Consider the following 14,364-nt stretch of genomic DNA (forward strand, 5'->3'; position numbering starts at 1 on the left):
AGCGGTTTCTGTAGCGAGATTTGGGTACTAATTCATTGTGTTCCGATAAGTGAATTTTCACAGAGAGAGTGTTCTGATAGCAGGACCTGAGTGGATAAACCAATATTTTGATTCTTAAGTCAGTTGCATGGCATGTGGCATATTAGGTCTTATGCTCTTTCAATATGTGAAGTTTCTGCCTGTTGGCTATGCCCCTCCATGTCCATGCATTTATGGCCTATGTCCATCGCCATCACACATTTGGTGTCAGGGCCCTGCACATGTATACGTGTAGATGTGTAAGGCTTTTCTATGCAAATAGGAACACTGATTGAATATGGTCCCCATTTCTTTGGAGGAGCAAAGTCCAGGTAGGCCACATTTACACCAGTGCCAAACGTGTGTCTGACAAGGGTATGCCCAGCATAACTTCTGCACTGGATGCGACACAGCTAACTCTGCAATCCTTATTTCACGAGAGGGCCTCTGGATTGTTGCCTTCAGCATCATACAATTCTGTGTAGGGACTACAAAATTCGGTTTCAGGTTAATATCATTTTTCTGTCACTAGGTGGAAAGACAGGTCACACTTTCTCAACCACCCTTTTGCAGAATGGCCATATTACCCCCTCCTTCATAGGGTTCTTTGGTGGATCCCACTTTACTACCCCCCCCCGAATATGAATACACTGTACCCTGCTGGCTGAGAATATGACTTCTTGCATCTGATGAAAATTTATGTCAAAATAAATTGACTTTGCTAGTAATGCAGTCAGCCAAATTCCTCTGAGTATGAAGAATCTTGTGAGGGAAATTTACAACTGTTTTTTTATAAATTGTGAGCTTTTTAAAAAAAAGAATGAAAGAAAAGAGAACAATTCCTTTCAATTTTTTACTCCTGTATTTCTGTTTGTGTGTTTGTTTTTCAAATAATTAAAAAAAAAAATCCTGGATGCTATCTTATTTTTATGATATTGTGAACCACCTTGAATTGGCAGACAAGTAGGATATCTTCTAATACAACATACTATAAAATAACGTTATTTTAAGGTAAAATGTGTATGTTTGGGTTGCAGTTTATTTCTGCTGCTTTTGAAAGGTGCTCATCTTCTCTGTAATTATCAGAAGTACTGTAATTCAGAGTTTGCTGAAGCCCCAAGGATTTACAGATTTAATTTTCAAAATTATTAACATTATGAATAAAATAAAGAGGGAAAGGCAAAGTTGCATATCCTCACATAGCCTTTGAATGTGAGGTTATATAATCTCAGATTGGATGCTCAGGCTAGAATAAGTGCATAGATACTGTTCGGTATAATTCCCACTGTCTCTTTTTACAATGATCCATAATGCTGTTCTTTCTTCTGTTGCTTCTGTTGCTGCCTCACGCCATCAGCAAGAACTCGAAGGGATGCCACAGAGGAGAAAGAGACAGTTCTCAGATTGATTATTATAAGCCTGGTGACCATGTCATTGGTGGACTTTTATCATTGCATGCTCTTGTTTATACACACGAGAACTTCACGATTATACCCATGAATTTCAAGAAAAGGGTGTTTCAGTAAGTCTGTATTTTATTTGACTGTAGGGCAAATTCCAAGTTTGATACCTTAGTAACAGTGCTAAGTAACTTGGTGTTGGGAACAATGTATTAGTTCTGCTCAGTACCATAGCAAGAACTTTCATGGCAACTGTAGCATATGCCAGTGGGGAGTCATATGAAGTGAATGGTGCCTATTAAACCACTTTATATGTTCCCCACAATTTCCAGAGGGGTATTTCATTGCATCGTCAAACATAGACTCCTATAGTACCTGAAAAACTGATACTTCCATTGGCTAGGATAAATGTCATCAGATGTATGTGGCGTTATACTCAATTGGTAGGGGTGCATAGGCAAAGAGGAAGGGGAAAAAATCAATGAGAATAAATGCCATTAAAATGAAATCCAGCTCCAAGACAGTGGTGAAGTTAGAATTAAGTGCAGGATAGGACACCATACTATCAATATTGCCTAAATAACACATCTGTAAAGAATGTGGCCCCCAGAAGCTGTAATTTCCTGGAAATCTGGAAATTGAATGAACATGGAAATCTCCTATAATATAATATGTTAATTGGAAACCAAATACCTTGTTGAGAAGGAGGTGTCACCAACAAAGCCAGTTGCATATTTGAAAGTTGCAGTATGAAAGAATGATTCAGATCTACTTGTTGCAGGTCAACTTCTCCATTATTCTGTTCACAGTGCACTGCGTATGCAATGCATCTCTCTCTCTCTCTCTCTCTCTCTCTCTCTCTCTCTCTCTCTCTGTGTGTGTGTGTGTGTGTGTGTGTGTGTGTGTGTGTGTGTGTGTGTGAGAGAGAGAGAGAGAGAGAGAGAGAGAGAGAGAGAGAGAGAGAGAGAGAGAGAGAGAGAGAGAGAGCGCAAAGCCATGTTTCTATGGATGCACCTTAACTGAGCAATTCTCTTTCTCTGGAGGTCATGTAAAGCCTTTAACTGGTCATTTCATGGTGACTACCAGGCAACATAAGAGAAAAATTCCTTCTATTCTGGCTCCCCAGAAATCAGCCAATAGTGAGTTATTCTGATGAACTCTAAAGTTTGATTTTTATGCTTTTGCTTTCTTGTGGGTTTGAATCATGTTTCCTATGAGAGTCTTGAGAATGCAAATGAAGCAGCTAAAAGATGTACCCCCCCAAAAAAATCTAAGTAAATGGTTCTCATTTTAGGCCGATGTTGAAGAACTTCCAGCATGCCTTCGCCATCAATTTTGCTGTCAATGAGATCAACAAGAATCCAAAACTCTTGCCAAATATTACCATTGGGTATCACATCTATGATAATTTCTTAGATGAAAAAATGAACTATGATATCATCCTCACAAGGCCATCATCTCAAAAAGAAAGATTTCCTAATTTCAGGTGTGGAAAGCAATATCAAATGTCAGCAGTTGTTGGTGGGCTATCCTCTGATGCTCATATGCAGTTAGCCGCTATTTTAGGCCTCTATAAGCTGCCACAGGTAAGGATCTGTCAAACATTTGATTGGAAAAGCCCACATTGGGGAGATAAGCGCACTAAAATTGTGTGTTCCAGATGAAGTACCTTTGCACACTTTTTCAGAGTCTTGCTGTTTTTAGGACAGGACAGACCACTTGACCTCTTGTATGATAGACATCTCTTGCAATAGATCAACAGATGCTTCACAGAGACATGAAGGTGTGATTTCACTTCCTCTCTCTTTCCTTCTTCCTCTCACACGTGTTTGCACAAGAATACCAAATAAAAGAGCCCCCCCCCCAAAGAAAGAAATAATAATAATTTGGATGGAAATAACTCTGTGTGCATAAGGGATAAAGACACTGGAGTACGTATAGTATGCATAGAAACTGGAAATTGGAAGGTTTATAAGGAATATTTTGATGAATATATAATACAGATCGCTTTCTAATTTATTTATTTTAATTTTAAAATGCACCCACCCACCCCACTTACACATGAGACAAAGACCACCACAGCCAATCACAAATGAACAACCATACCCTAGGCCACCCCCAACATCTCTCACCACCAAAGGAACACAAGTGAAAAGCAGAGAACCTACACAAGTGATGCTGACAACCCCCCTACATATATTAAGCAAAACAGAAACATCGTCACCTGACCCCACACCCCACCCATCTACCTCTTTTCCCCTTTTCTTCCCAATGTCTCAACAAATGAAACTGATTTGTAAAAAATGTTTTGAGAGACATTGTACATATCTTTGTAAATCAAGAAAACCTTTATAAAAAATGTCGCAACTTAGAATGATAACAATCTTACAATAGGTTTTTGTTTTTTAAATAACAGTTTAAAACAGTAACACGATCAAACATTAATTCCCTGTTGAAACAGAAAAAATGCTTTTCTTTTCTTGTTACAAAATTATATATACATAAATCATGAAACACGGCATGACAAAAAAAAAGGCCATTAGGGTGGTAAAATACATAATAATGAGATGATTAAAGTAAACCACTAAGTGCGTTCTTTAGCATTTTTTTTACAAGGGATTTGTATTGATGTGCAAAAAAGCCCAAACATGTTCTGACTGGTATACAAATGAAAAATGGAATAGGAAATTAACAAATAAATAATGGTACTAAAAACAAAAGACAAAAAAAATGCAACAGGGTCAGGCCCTGGGCCCCTTTCCAGACTACCAGGTTTTTCCCCACTCTCTTGTCCCCCCCCCCCAACCTTGCAGAGCATAGGTGCCAACTCCTTGGGGTCCTGAGTGCCCAAGCACCCACAGATTTCCCCACAAAGCGGTTGAGCAGCTACAAATTTAGATGCCAGGACCATGCACACTGTGTGGCACCCACGACCCCAGGGACCAATGGTTGCAGGGCCAAGTTTGCACTCCTGCTGCAGAGGTCAATGTGGATCATAGGCCAAATAAATGTTAGTAACTCTGGTATGGAGTACATGACCTGCATTTCTCAACTTTATTTTATCTCTCTGAATACTGGATGACATTGTTTGCCTCCCTCTCACAACTGCTGGAAGAAGGAGCTAAGCAGTGATAGGAAGAGATTGAACAGAAAAGTGGTTAGCAGTGCCTTCTTAGCTATTTATTTTATTAGGATTCTTCTGGGCCAAGGGAAAACTTCAGAATTCTTTGAAGGTAGAGGCCAGTTCACCTGTGACTACTTTTATGTGACAAAATTAAACTGCAACCAGGTTTTAAAGTCTTTTTCACACTTTATGTTCTTTCTCAACAGCTCAGTTATAGTTCAGTTGACCCAGCACTAAGGGATAAAACTCGGTTCCCCTTTTTCTACCAACTGGTCCCCGCTGAAGCTTCTCACTATGAAGGAATAGTGCATTTGATCAGATATTTCAGATGGACATGGGTTGGACTCATTGTTTCCTATGACAATACTTATTCTGAGGTCTTGGAAAGCTTGAAATCACTATTTAGTAGGAATGGCATTTGTGTTGCTTTCACAAAAATAGCACCTGGTCTCAGCGTTAAGAGGGTGAATGAAACTACAAACCAGATGTTTTATGAAAATGATACTCTGGCAGTTCTTAATATGACTAAAGCCAATGTAATTATTGCATATGGGAAAACTTCTCTTATGCAACCTTTACAGTTCATATTGACTATACATGAACCATTCAAGAAGAGGCCATTAGAGAATGTCTGGGTCATTTCAGCCCACTTTGATTTGACCTCACCTTTTCTTCATACAAACTGGAATTTCAAATTATTCCATGGTTCCCTGTCCATGGCAATGCATGGAAATGAGGTGCCAGGATTCCGGAACTTTCTCCAGATCTTTAATCCTTACAGGCACCAGAATGATGCTTTTATCCAGGTAGTCTGGTATTCCATGTTTCACTGTTCCATCAAATATTCTGTTATGATAGAAATAAATATCAAAAACTGTACTGGGGAGGAAATGCTAGGAAGTCTTCCAGAGACAATGTTTGAGTTGGATATGTCTGGTGAGAGCTACACTATCTATAATGGAATCTATGCCTTGGCACATGCTTTACATGATATTTACTCCTCCAGAAAGCCATTGGTGGGACGAACAGCAAGATTGGACCTTCAGACAGTAGAACCATGGGAGGTAATGTTTTATATTTAGTGGCACTACTTTAACTGCGAGTTATTTTTTAGCTACAGTGGTGCCTCGACTTACAAATTTAATCCATCTCAAAGGCACCTTTGTAGGTCGAAAAATTCATAAGTCGAAAAGCGCCATTGGAAACGTGATTTCTCATAGGAATGCATTGGAAATGGAAATATTCGTAAGTTGAAGCAACCCCATCTAAAAATTCGTAAGTCGAAAAAACCCTATCTAAAACCGCCACGGTTTCCGTTTGGATGTCGAGAAATTCGTAAGCGTGTGGCCATTTGCCCCATTCGTAAGTCGAAAAATTCGGTTGTAGAGTCGTTCGTAAGTTGAGGTACCACTGAATTTGAGAATCTGATTGTGCCAAAAGATTAAAACAGTGGAATTTTAATAATAGTATTATGGAAACACTGATAAACCCTTCACTGGTCCAAGTGGCTTTGCAAGAAGCCTGACATATACTTCATTGAAGCTTCCTTTCAGTGAAAAAGGATTTTAAGCAGAGCATATATTTCTAGAGGAAAACATATTATTTACAGATCTCTAACTAAATAAAAAAAGTGAAAAACAATTTTGTGGACACATCATTTTACTTTATCCTGCAACATTGTGGGAAAGATTGGACACTCAACATAAATTATTAGTTAAGATTGGTTACAATTAGCTACTATGGACAGTCGGCTACAATTTGCTTTAAGTTGAATGGAACCCTGAAAGAAAGTACTGATAGAAGCATTGATTATTATTAAGTGGTTCTGAGATTCCCTATAAGAATTTGATTGGATTTATACTCAACACTAACATCCATGATCTGCCAATGTAAAATAATCTCTGCTTTTGGAAAAGGCTTCAAGATATGTTTACCTTGTTATAATTTATTACTGAATATTTCTACCTTCACATTCCATTGAATAATATTAGGCTTTGTCACAGTTCTATGGTCCTCTAAGACTGAATACTGATCCTTTGCATCAGCCTTTGCCAAACGTTTGCCCTTCAAATGTTGTTGGGGTACTTTGAAAATCACTGGTGCCATGGAAATCTTGGTGTGATCAATTCAAGAAGATGTGCTGCAACTTATTCAGTTATCTGTGAAATTAAGCAAGCAAGTGAACTGACATTTGATTAATATGATGTGGTCCTCCTTTATTAAATAATTTGTATCTGAATCTGATTGTTGTTGTTTAGTCGTGTCCGACTCTTTGTGACCCCATGGACCATAGCACGCCAGGCACGCCTGTCTTCCACTGCCTCCCGCAGTTTGGTCAAACTCATGTTCATAGCTTCGAGAACACTGTCCAACCATCTTGTCCTCTGTCGTCCCCTTCTCCTAGTGCCCTCAATCTTTCCCAACATCAGGGTCTTTTCCAAGGATTCTTCTCTTCTCATGAGGTGGCCAAAGTATTGGAGCCTCAGCTTGTATCTGATTAGGGACAGCTAATTTTAGTCACCCATTTTACACATAAGACTCCCAGGCTGGGAAAAGAAAAGGAAGCTCCCAGGTGGGAGCTAGGAGGATCTGTCCCCTTTTGTGTGAAACAAGGATTAAGATCTACCTCTAAAACAGGGCTTTGTATTTTTTCCCTCCTCTTTCTCTTTTTTGCTTCCTTTATTATTATTTTTATTTAGATTAGCTTTGTTTTTATTGTGTGGTATGTTGGAATTTTTTGCTCTTTTTTGAAGACTTTCTCCCTAGCCTATTATTTTTCTTTCTTTCACTGCAAAGTGGTGGGTACACATAGCACTGAAAATGAGAGTAATGTTAGAAATCTAGAAAGGCACCCCAATAATTAAGAAATTAGGGCCTTCCAATTCTAATACATATACATAGCATGAATTTCTTCCAGGGACACAAAAATGTCAACAGCATAAGTAAGAGGTTTTAAACATTTTTGGGTCCATGGCTCCCTTGACCAACTACATTCTTTCTGTGGGATGCCTGTGGGGCTCAGGATCCCAGTTATGTCACCCCTTGCCTGCAGAGCCGGCAGCCCCTCGCCCCTTTTCAAGCACCCTCCCTTGTGGAGTGTTCCATCAATCTCCTCTCCCCTCTCCTTGCGAGTCCTCTGGGCAGACACTGCTGCCTCCCCCCACCCCAAAGAGAGGTGCCTCCTCGCACTGCCCCACAGGGGCCAGGGAAGCACCCCCTGGCCAGCCCCCGAGGCACTATTCACCTTGGGAGCTTGTAGCCAGGGCTGCTGCGACAAAAAGTTGTGAAAGCCTTTCGGAATCAGAGATGCGAGAGAGCATCCGAGGAGGGAGCGAAGAAAAAAAGGGACCGAGGACAGTGTTGCCCACAGCGCCCCTGACCACCATTCAAGTCACCCCAGGGTGCTATGGCTCACTGTTTGAAAACCACTGACATGAGGACAGCAATGTATCAAACTGTTGTACCAGAAACATGCTTGCAAAACATCACTCTCTTTTGTAAATCTTGAGGTTTTGTCTTTCTGTCTAGCTCCATTCGCATTTGAGGAAAGTCCGTTTCAACAACAGTTCTGGGGAGGAGATATTTTTAAATGAAAACATGGAATTGTCCATGGGATATGACATTGTTAACATGGTTACTTTCCCAAATAACACTTTCAGGAAAGTGAAAGTTGGTAGGATAAATTCCCAGGTTTCCTCAGACCAGCCAGTTAACATTGAGGAACATACTATTACATGGCCCAGCAAATTCAACCAGGTTGGTACTCCACATTTAATTATCTTCACTATTGCTTCTTCTTTTCCAATCTATGCTAAGTAGTTATGACTGTATATTAAAAGTTGCTTACATGTTGTTTGTCCAAGAGACCATTGAGAGCATAATTCAGTGGCTTCTGGGTCTTTCGTTTTTGTTTGTTAAAATCTATTGTACTAATATGGGAAATATGGAATTGTTTAATTCTGGAGAATTCTAATAAATAGTAATATGCCAGCATAGCTGGAGTTTCTCCAATTGTGACATATTGGAAATAAGTTATTGTAAAAAAAATATGGGTCATTGAAGGTTTTTTGAAACTGATCTCAGGCAAGGATAAAAAATGAGGAGAATTACAGTAAAAATGTAAAATGATCTCAAACTTAGAAATACTCAAAAATGCTTCTCAAAGAAATGTAATATAGACTTATATAAAATATTCTAAAGATAATACGTAAGTGATTGTGGCAAAAAAAATTTTTTTAAAGAAATAGTTTCAATGCTTTTAATGATATGGCATGGCATGGCAAGTTTTTAATGGCCCCAAACCCTCAAACATTTACCGCAATTCAAACAACATGTTAGCAATGCCAATGCCCAGAAGCCGATATCTTCTTTTATTTTTATTTGATTTCTAAAGCATTTATAAACTGTTTTTTTTAAAAAAGCCAAAATCTCCAAATAGGATACATTGTAAAAAAAAAATAGAATATTACTGAAATTTGTCACACTTACGCACATCACTGAAATTAAAATACAACAGAAAACCAGTGAAAAATCAATAACTTCAGATGAATTAAATTAAGCTGTGTTACCTTGCATTTATGATTAGACATTGCCTCCTTCTATGTGCACTGAAAGATGCCATCCTGGATACCACAAAAAAGTCCGTGATGGAGAACCACCTTGTTGCCATGACTGTTTCCAGTGTCCAGAAGGGACCATTTCAAACCAGACAGGTATGGGATTTTCCATTATATGTCATCTACTATTTGGGACTTTCTTTATATAATTCCAATGTATGCTGGGAGCACATCTCTTTATCATGGCCTTTTAGATATATATTTTCAAGGGCTACCTTATTCCTTTGACTGTATTTTTTTAAAAAGTGTTTTTTAATATTTACTTTAAATTTGCTGTAGTCTGTCCTGGGAGCTAATGGTGATGTAAAAGTAAGAAATTATAACAACAGCAACAACTGTGCACACTGCCCCCACTCCCCCCAAAATCCAATGTGGGATCCTGATCTGCGGACTGAGATTGGGCTGACCTGAACTTAACCTATCCAGAGAGCACGTGCTTTTACCTGAATCTGGCCCTGAATCAAATAGGGGGTAAATCAATATTTGCTAAGCATTTCTATAACCCAAGGGTTCAATCCTGTGAGGTACAGGGCAATCCATTGAACATGTATTCCCTGCAAGGTGTTTACAAAGGAATTTCCTGCAAGGTTGAATACTGATTCTTCCGCTACGTACATACCTGACCACTAGGCCTCCTTATCTCCCTTTCCCAAGATGTTGTTCCCACAGCAACCACCTTGGCCTACCAAATACTTCAATGCAGCCTTCACAGCTGGGCCTAGGCTGAGCTTGTGCTATGGTGGTTGTGGCTCCCCACTCACTTCTCCCCAGCCAGGGCTCAGCTCCACCTGCATTACTGACTTCATTTGCAGCCAAGCTTTGGATGATGGAAGGACCAGGCAGTTGCTGTGGTAATGCAGCCTTGGATGGACTGTGAGGAGGACTGGAAGGGCATTATTAGGGGATGGAGAGTTGGGAGTCAATCCTGCAAAATGTGTCTTTGCATTCCTTGTGGAAGGAGATGCCTGCAGCTTGCCACCTCACAGCAACAGATTGCTCCAGGTAGCACAACTCACTTGGGGCAAACCAGGGTTCTATCAATCCAACTCACCCCAAGCCAGAATTGGCCCTATTTGTTTTGGAATGTGGGCTTTTCCAAACCCAGCGCACATCATCAACAAACTCAAAAGCAATAAACACTACAACAATAGCAACAGAAGTTTATTTACTCCCAAAGTCTGCAGGGCTTGGGGCAATTGATATGGCAGGTACTGGAAGGATTTTTTTTAATATTTTGTTTCAACTATCACCAGTCATTCTTTTTTAGTTTGCCTAGTTTGCAGATGAAGCCAGAAACAAAATACAGTGGTTTAAGGACACAATTGGTTCCGGAAGTCTGTACTTAACCTGAAGCGTACTTAACCTGAAGCGAACTTTCCCATTGAAAGTAATGGAAACTGGATTAATCCATTCCAGATGGGTCCGCAGAGTACTTAAACTGAAAGTACTCAAACCGAAGCGTACTTAAACCGAGGTATGACTGTAGGAACTAAACCATAGGAACTATGTGATGCCTCTGCAAGTTATACAAACCTGTCATACTGAAAGTCTCATTGCTTCCTACAGATGCAAGTAAGTGTGAAAAATGTCCGGAACATGAATATCCCAACAAGAATAAGAACAAATGTATTCCTAAAGCCACAAGCTTCCTGGTCTACAATGAATTTTTAGGCATCAGTTTGGCTTCTGCTGCACTTTCTCTTGCTCTTCTTGCAGCCCTGGTACTTGGAACATTTATTAGACACCAGAATACCCCCATTGTCAAAGCCAACAATCGGGACCTTACCTACCTTCTGCTGATCTCCCTTTTGCTCTGCTTCCTTTGCTCCTTGCTGTTCATCGGACGACCCAGCAAGGTGGCCTGCCTTCTTCGACAAGCTGCATTTGGAAACATATTTTCTCTTGCACTTTCTTGCATGCTGGCTAAAACTATTACTGTGGTTCTGGCATTCATGGCAACAAGGCCCGGAAGCAAGATGAGGAAATGGGTGGGCAAAAGGCTCTCAAACTACATTATCTTTCTTTGCTCTCTTATTCAAATTGGTATCTGTGCCTTCTGGCTAGTTACCTCTCCACCTTTCCCTGATCTTGATATGACTACACAGCCTAAGGAGATCGTTGTACAATGTAATGAAGGCACAGGCTCCATGTTTTACACTATCATGGGCTACATAGGCTTTCAGGCCAGTGTCAGCTTCACAGTGGCCTTCCTAGCCAGGAAACTGCCTGACAGTTTCAATGAAGCCAAGTTTATCACCTTCAGCATGTTGGTCTTCTGCAGTGTCTGGATATCTTTCATTCCAGCCTATCTGAGTACCAAAGGCAAATACATGGTGGCTGTGGAGATCTTCTCCATCCTGGCCTCGGGTGCTGGGTTGCTGGGATGTATATTTGTCCCTAAAATGTACATCATTATTTTGAAACCAGAAATGAACACTAGGGACCAATTCTTTAAGAAAAAATAATTTCATTAAACCACAGAGAATATTATTTTGCAGAGATTCCAGCAATGAGCAGCAAGTCAGCAAGACATAGCCCAGAAGTGGACTCTATATTGTATGTGCTAAGTTGCATAATGTCCATGACACCCTATGTTCCTATCTGAAAATAATAAACTGTGAAAGCACCAAAATGTAATTCATTTCATTTTCAGTGCCATACTTCCTGGCTATCTTCTTAATTGGCAAAATTGACTAAATATTTGTCTCATTAAATGGATTGTATGACTGGATCCAATAGGGAAGATTTGGTGCTGTGGAGGGAGATATTCAATGTTCATATACGATCTCCACCCACATCTACTATATTTTGTATTAGCCTAAAACCACAGTGCAGAGATGGAGAGAATACAGAAGGTGACAATTAAATAGTTGCATCTTCCTTTGTCATCTACCTCATGAGAAAAGTGCTTGTGAAGGCAGGCCCCTTTAATTCCAGGAATAAGGACTGCTTTTGCTGAAAACTGAAGCAGATAGGGTGGTATTCAGAGCGGACCCCTTAAGTTAATAGACAAGACTAACATGTTCATTAATTTCCATGGGTTTACTCTGAGTACAGCACCATTAATTTAATAAACTTATTTCTTAGGCTCTCTTTTCCTTTCTGAGGAAAATAAAAGGTATCCAACAATATTATAGTATTAGAGCAGATTAATAACCAACATAAACAAACATTTCAATACAGGATTGCAGGGTGAGGCTGCAATCCTAACTCCATTCAGGATTTTTGTAGTGAAAAAAGGAGGAAGGGTGTTATGTACTGAGCTGAATCCTAGAACAATAGGATTCAGAATCAGCGGGAGCTACCCAATCCAACTCCAGGTGGAAGTGAATCCGCAACCTGATTGGCCTGCTGGAGCAGCCAATCAGGCGGCTGGCAGAAGTGAATCTGCTACCTGATTGGCCTGTAGGAGCAGCCAATCAGGCTGCAGGCAGAAGTCAATCCACAATATAATTGGCCCACAGGTGTAGCCCTGAAGTAGCCAATCACGCAAGGCCCATTGTGTAAATAATGTATATAAGCAGATGGTTTTGGGAAAAGAGCCATTCGTCTTCTCTTCTCCTCCTTGATGACTATGAGCTGAATAAAGAGCATGAAATTCACTCTTGACTCCGAGTATATTTCACTGGCGACGAAGGTGGGATCCTGCTGAGCTGACCGCCACCACGCACTGCACCGCAGCACCGCCACCTGCTGCACCGCTGCATCGCACCGTGCATCCAGGCTTCAGCTCCAGGACCCAAGGAACCCAGAATGGCAACCGACAGCAGCTTCTCGCCATTCAAACCAGCATCAGGAGACTGGGAAGGGTACACCGCCCGTTTCAACTTCCTCCTGCAAGCGAAAGAAGTCACCAACGATGCCATGAAGAGGGCGACATTCTTCAGCGTCTGTGGAGAGGAGACGTTTGAAATCGCCCGGGCTCTCCTTGCACCTAGAGATGTCGCTACCGTCTCTTACAAAACAATAATGGAACGGCTGAAGGAGCACTTCTCACCACAGCCCTCGGTGGTAGCTTGCCGAAATGCCTTCTACGCAAAGCGGCAAGCCCCGGGGGAAACCATAACTGGGTTTGTGACCTCCCTCCGCCAAGCCGCCCGGTTATGCAACTTCTCAGAATTGGAGAACATGCTTCGTGACCGCCTCGTCGGTGGCCTGAGGGACGAGATGTTGCAACGACGCCTCTACGCCAAAAAAGACCTCACGTTCCAGATTGCTCTGGAGGAAGCCCTGGCAACCGAAGCCGCCGAGAGGTCAACGCAAGAGGCACGACCGGCCCCGCCATCCCAACCAAGGGTCTACCACGAAGACCTCACCGACGAATCCGAATCTGACAGGGAGGAAGTACACCGAGTACAGCGGCGCACTCAAGCAGCACACACACCACAGCAGCCTCGACGAGAAGGAGGGAACTGTGCAAGCTGCGGGGAGAACCACGAGAGGAGGACCTGTCGTTTCCGCATCGCAGAGTGCAGGCAGTGCAGAAAATTGGGACACATCGCCCGGGTGTGTCGGGCTCGACTCACCCGTCGACAAGCATCAGATGACCGACCCAGGAGCCCCAGGTCACACGGCACCATGCACCAAGGCAACTCGACGGAGATCACGGACTACCAGGTATTCCAGTTGCCCCATCCCAGCACAGAGAAAATTTATATAGAGGTACAGATAGAGGGAGCCCCATGCCGCATGGAGCTGGACACGGGTTCAACTCTATCCATAATCTCGGCCCGAACATTAAGGGAACTGTGCCCTAATGGGGGTCCCAAACTAAGGCCGGCCCCATTCACCCTCCGGGACTTCCAGAAACGTAAGGTCCCTACTATGGGGGTGGGGACCTTCAGGGTGCAATATCGAGGGCGAAAGCAACAATTGGACTTGCTGGTAGTTAAGGGCCCCTACGTTAGCTTACTGGGACTGGCATGGTTTGGACCTCTGGGGCTAGCCGTTACCGGGGTGAACCGCACTAGCTTACAAGTGGACGTGGACGCCATATGCAAAGAGTTTCCAGGGGTTTTCGATGGGGCATTGGGACGATATACAGGACCCCCCATTGCCCTACAGCTAGACCCCGCTGTACGACCCATCAGGCACAAGGCCCGCCGGGTCCCGTTCGCCCTGAAACCCCGCATAGACGAGGAATTGGACCGGCTCGTGGAGCAAGGAGTGCTGGAGCCGGTGCCCAACGCCCCCTGGGAAACTCCAA

General features: G+C 42.0%; 1 protein-coding gene across 1 annotated transcript; it reads left to right on the top strand.

Annotated features, from left to right (window-relative positions):
• Positions 1-2,716: 2,716 nt before the first annotated feature.
• On the top strand, positions 2,717-11,623 carry LOC132593118 (vomeronasal type-2 receptor 26-like). The gene is made up of 5 exons (XM_060282131.2): positions 2,717-3,004; positions 4,749-5,078; positions 8,071-8,298; positions 9,128-9,254; positions 10,725-11,623. The coding sequence occupies exons 1-5, from the start codon at positions 2,717-2,719 to the stop codon at positions 11,621-11,623; spliced, it is 1,872 nt and encodes a 623-aa protein (XP_060138114.2).
• The last annotated feature ends 2,741 nt before the right edge of the window (positions 11,624-14,364 follow it).

Source organism: Zootoca vivipara, chromosome 12, assembly GCF_965207765.1.
Source record: "Zootoca vivipara chromosome 12, rZooViv2.hap1.1, whole genome shotgun sequence".
NCBI lineage: Eukaryota > Metazoa > Chordata > Lepidosauria > Squamata > Lacertidae > Zootoca > Zootoca vivipara.

Bases quoted from the DNA above. Each gene is read 5' to 3' on its own strand.
- LOC132593118 (XM_060282131.2), top strand. From the start codon at position 2,717: ATGTTGAAGAACTTCCAGCATGCCTTCGCCATCAATTTTGCTGTCAAT. The intron at 3,005-4,748 runs GTAAGGATCTGT...CTTTCTCAACAG, and splicing joins GCCTCTATAAGCTGCCACAG to CTCAGTTATAGTTCAGTTGA. The intron at 8,299-9,127 runs GTTGGTACTCCA...ATTTATGATTAG, and splicing joins GGCCCAGCAAATTCAACCAG to ACATTGCCTCCTTCTATGTG.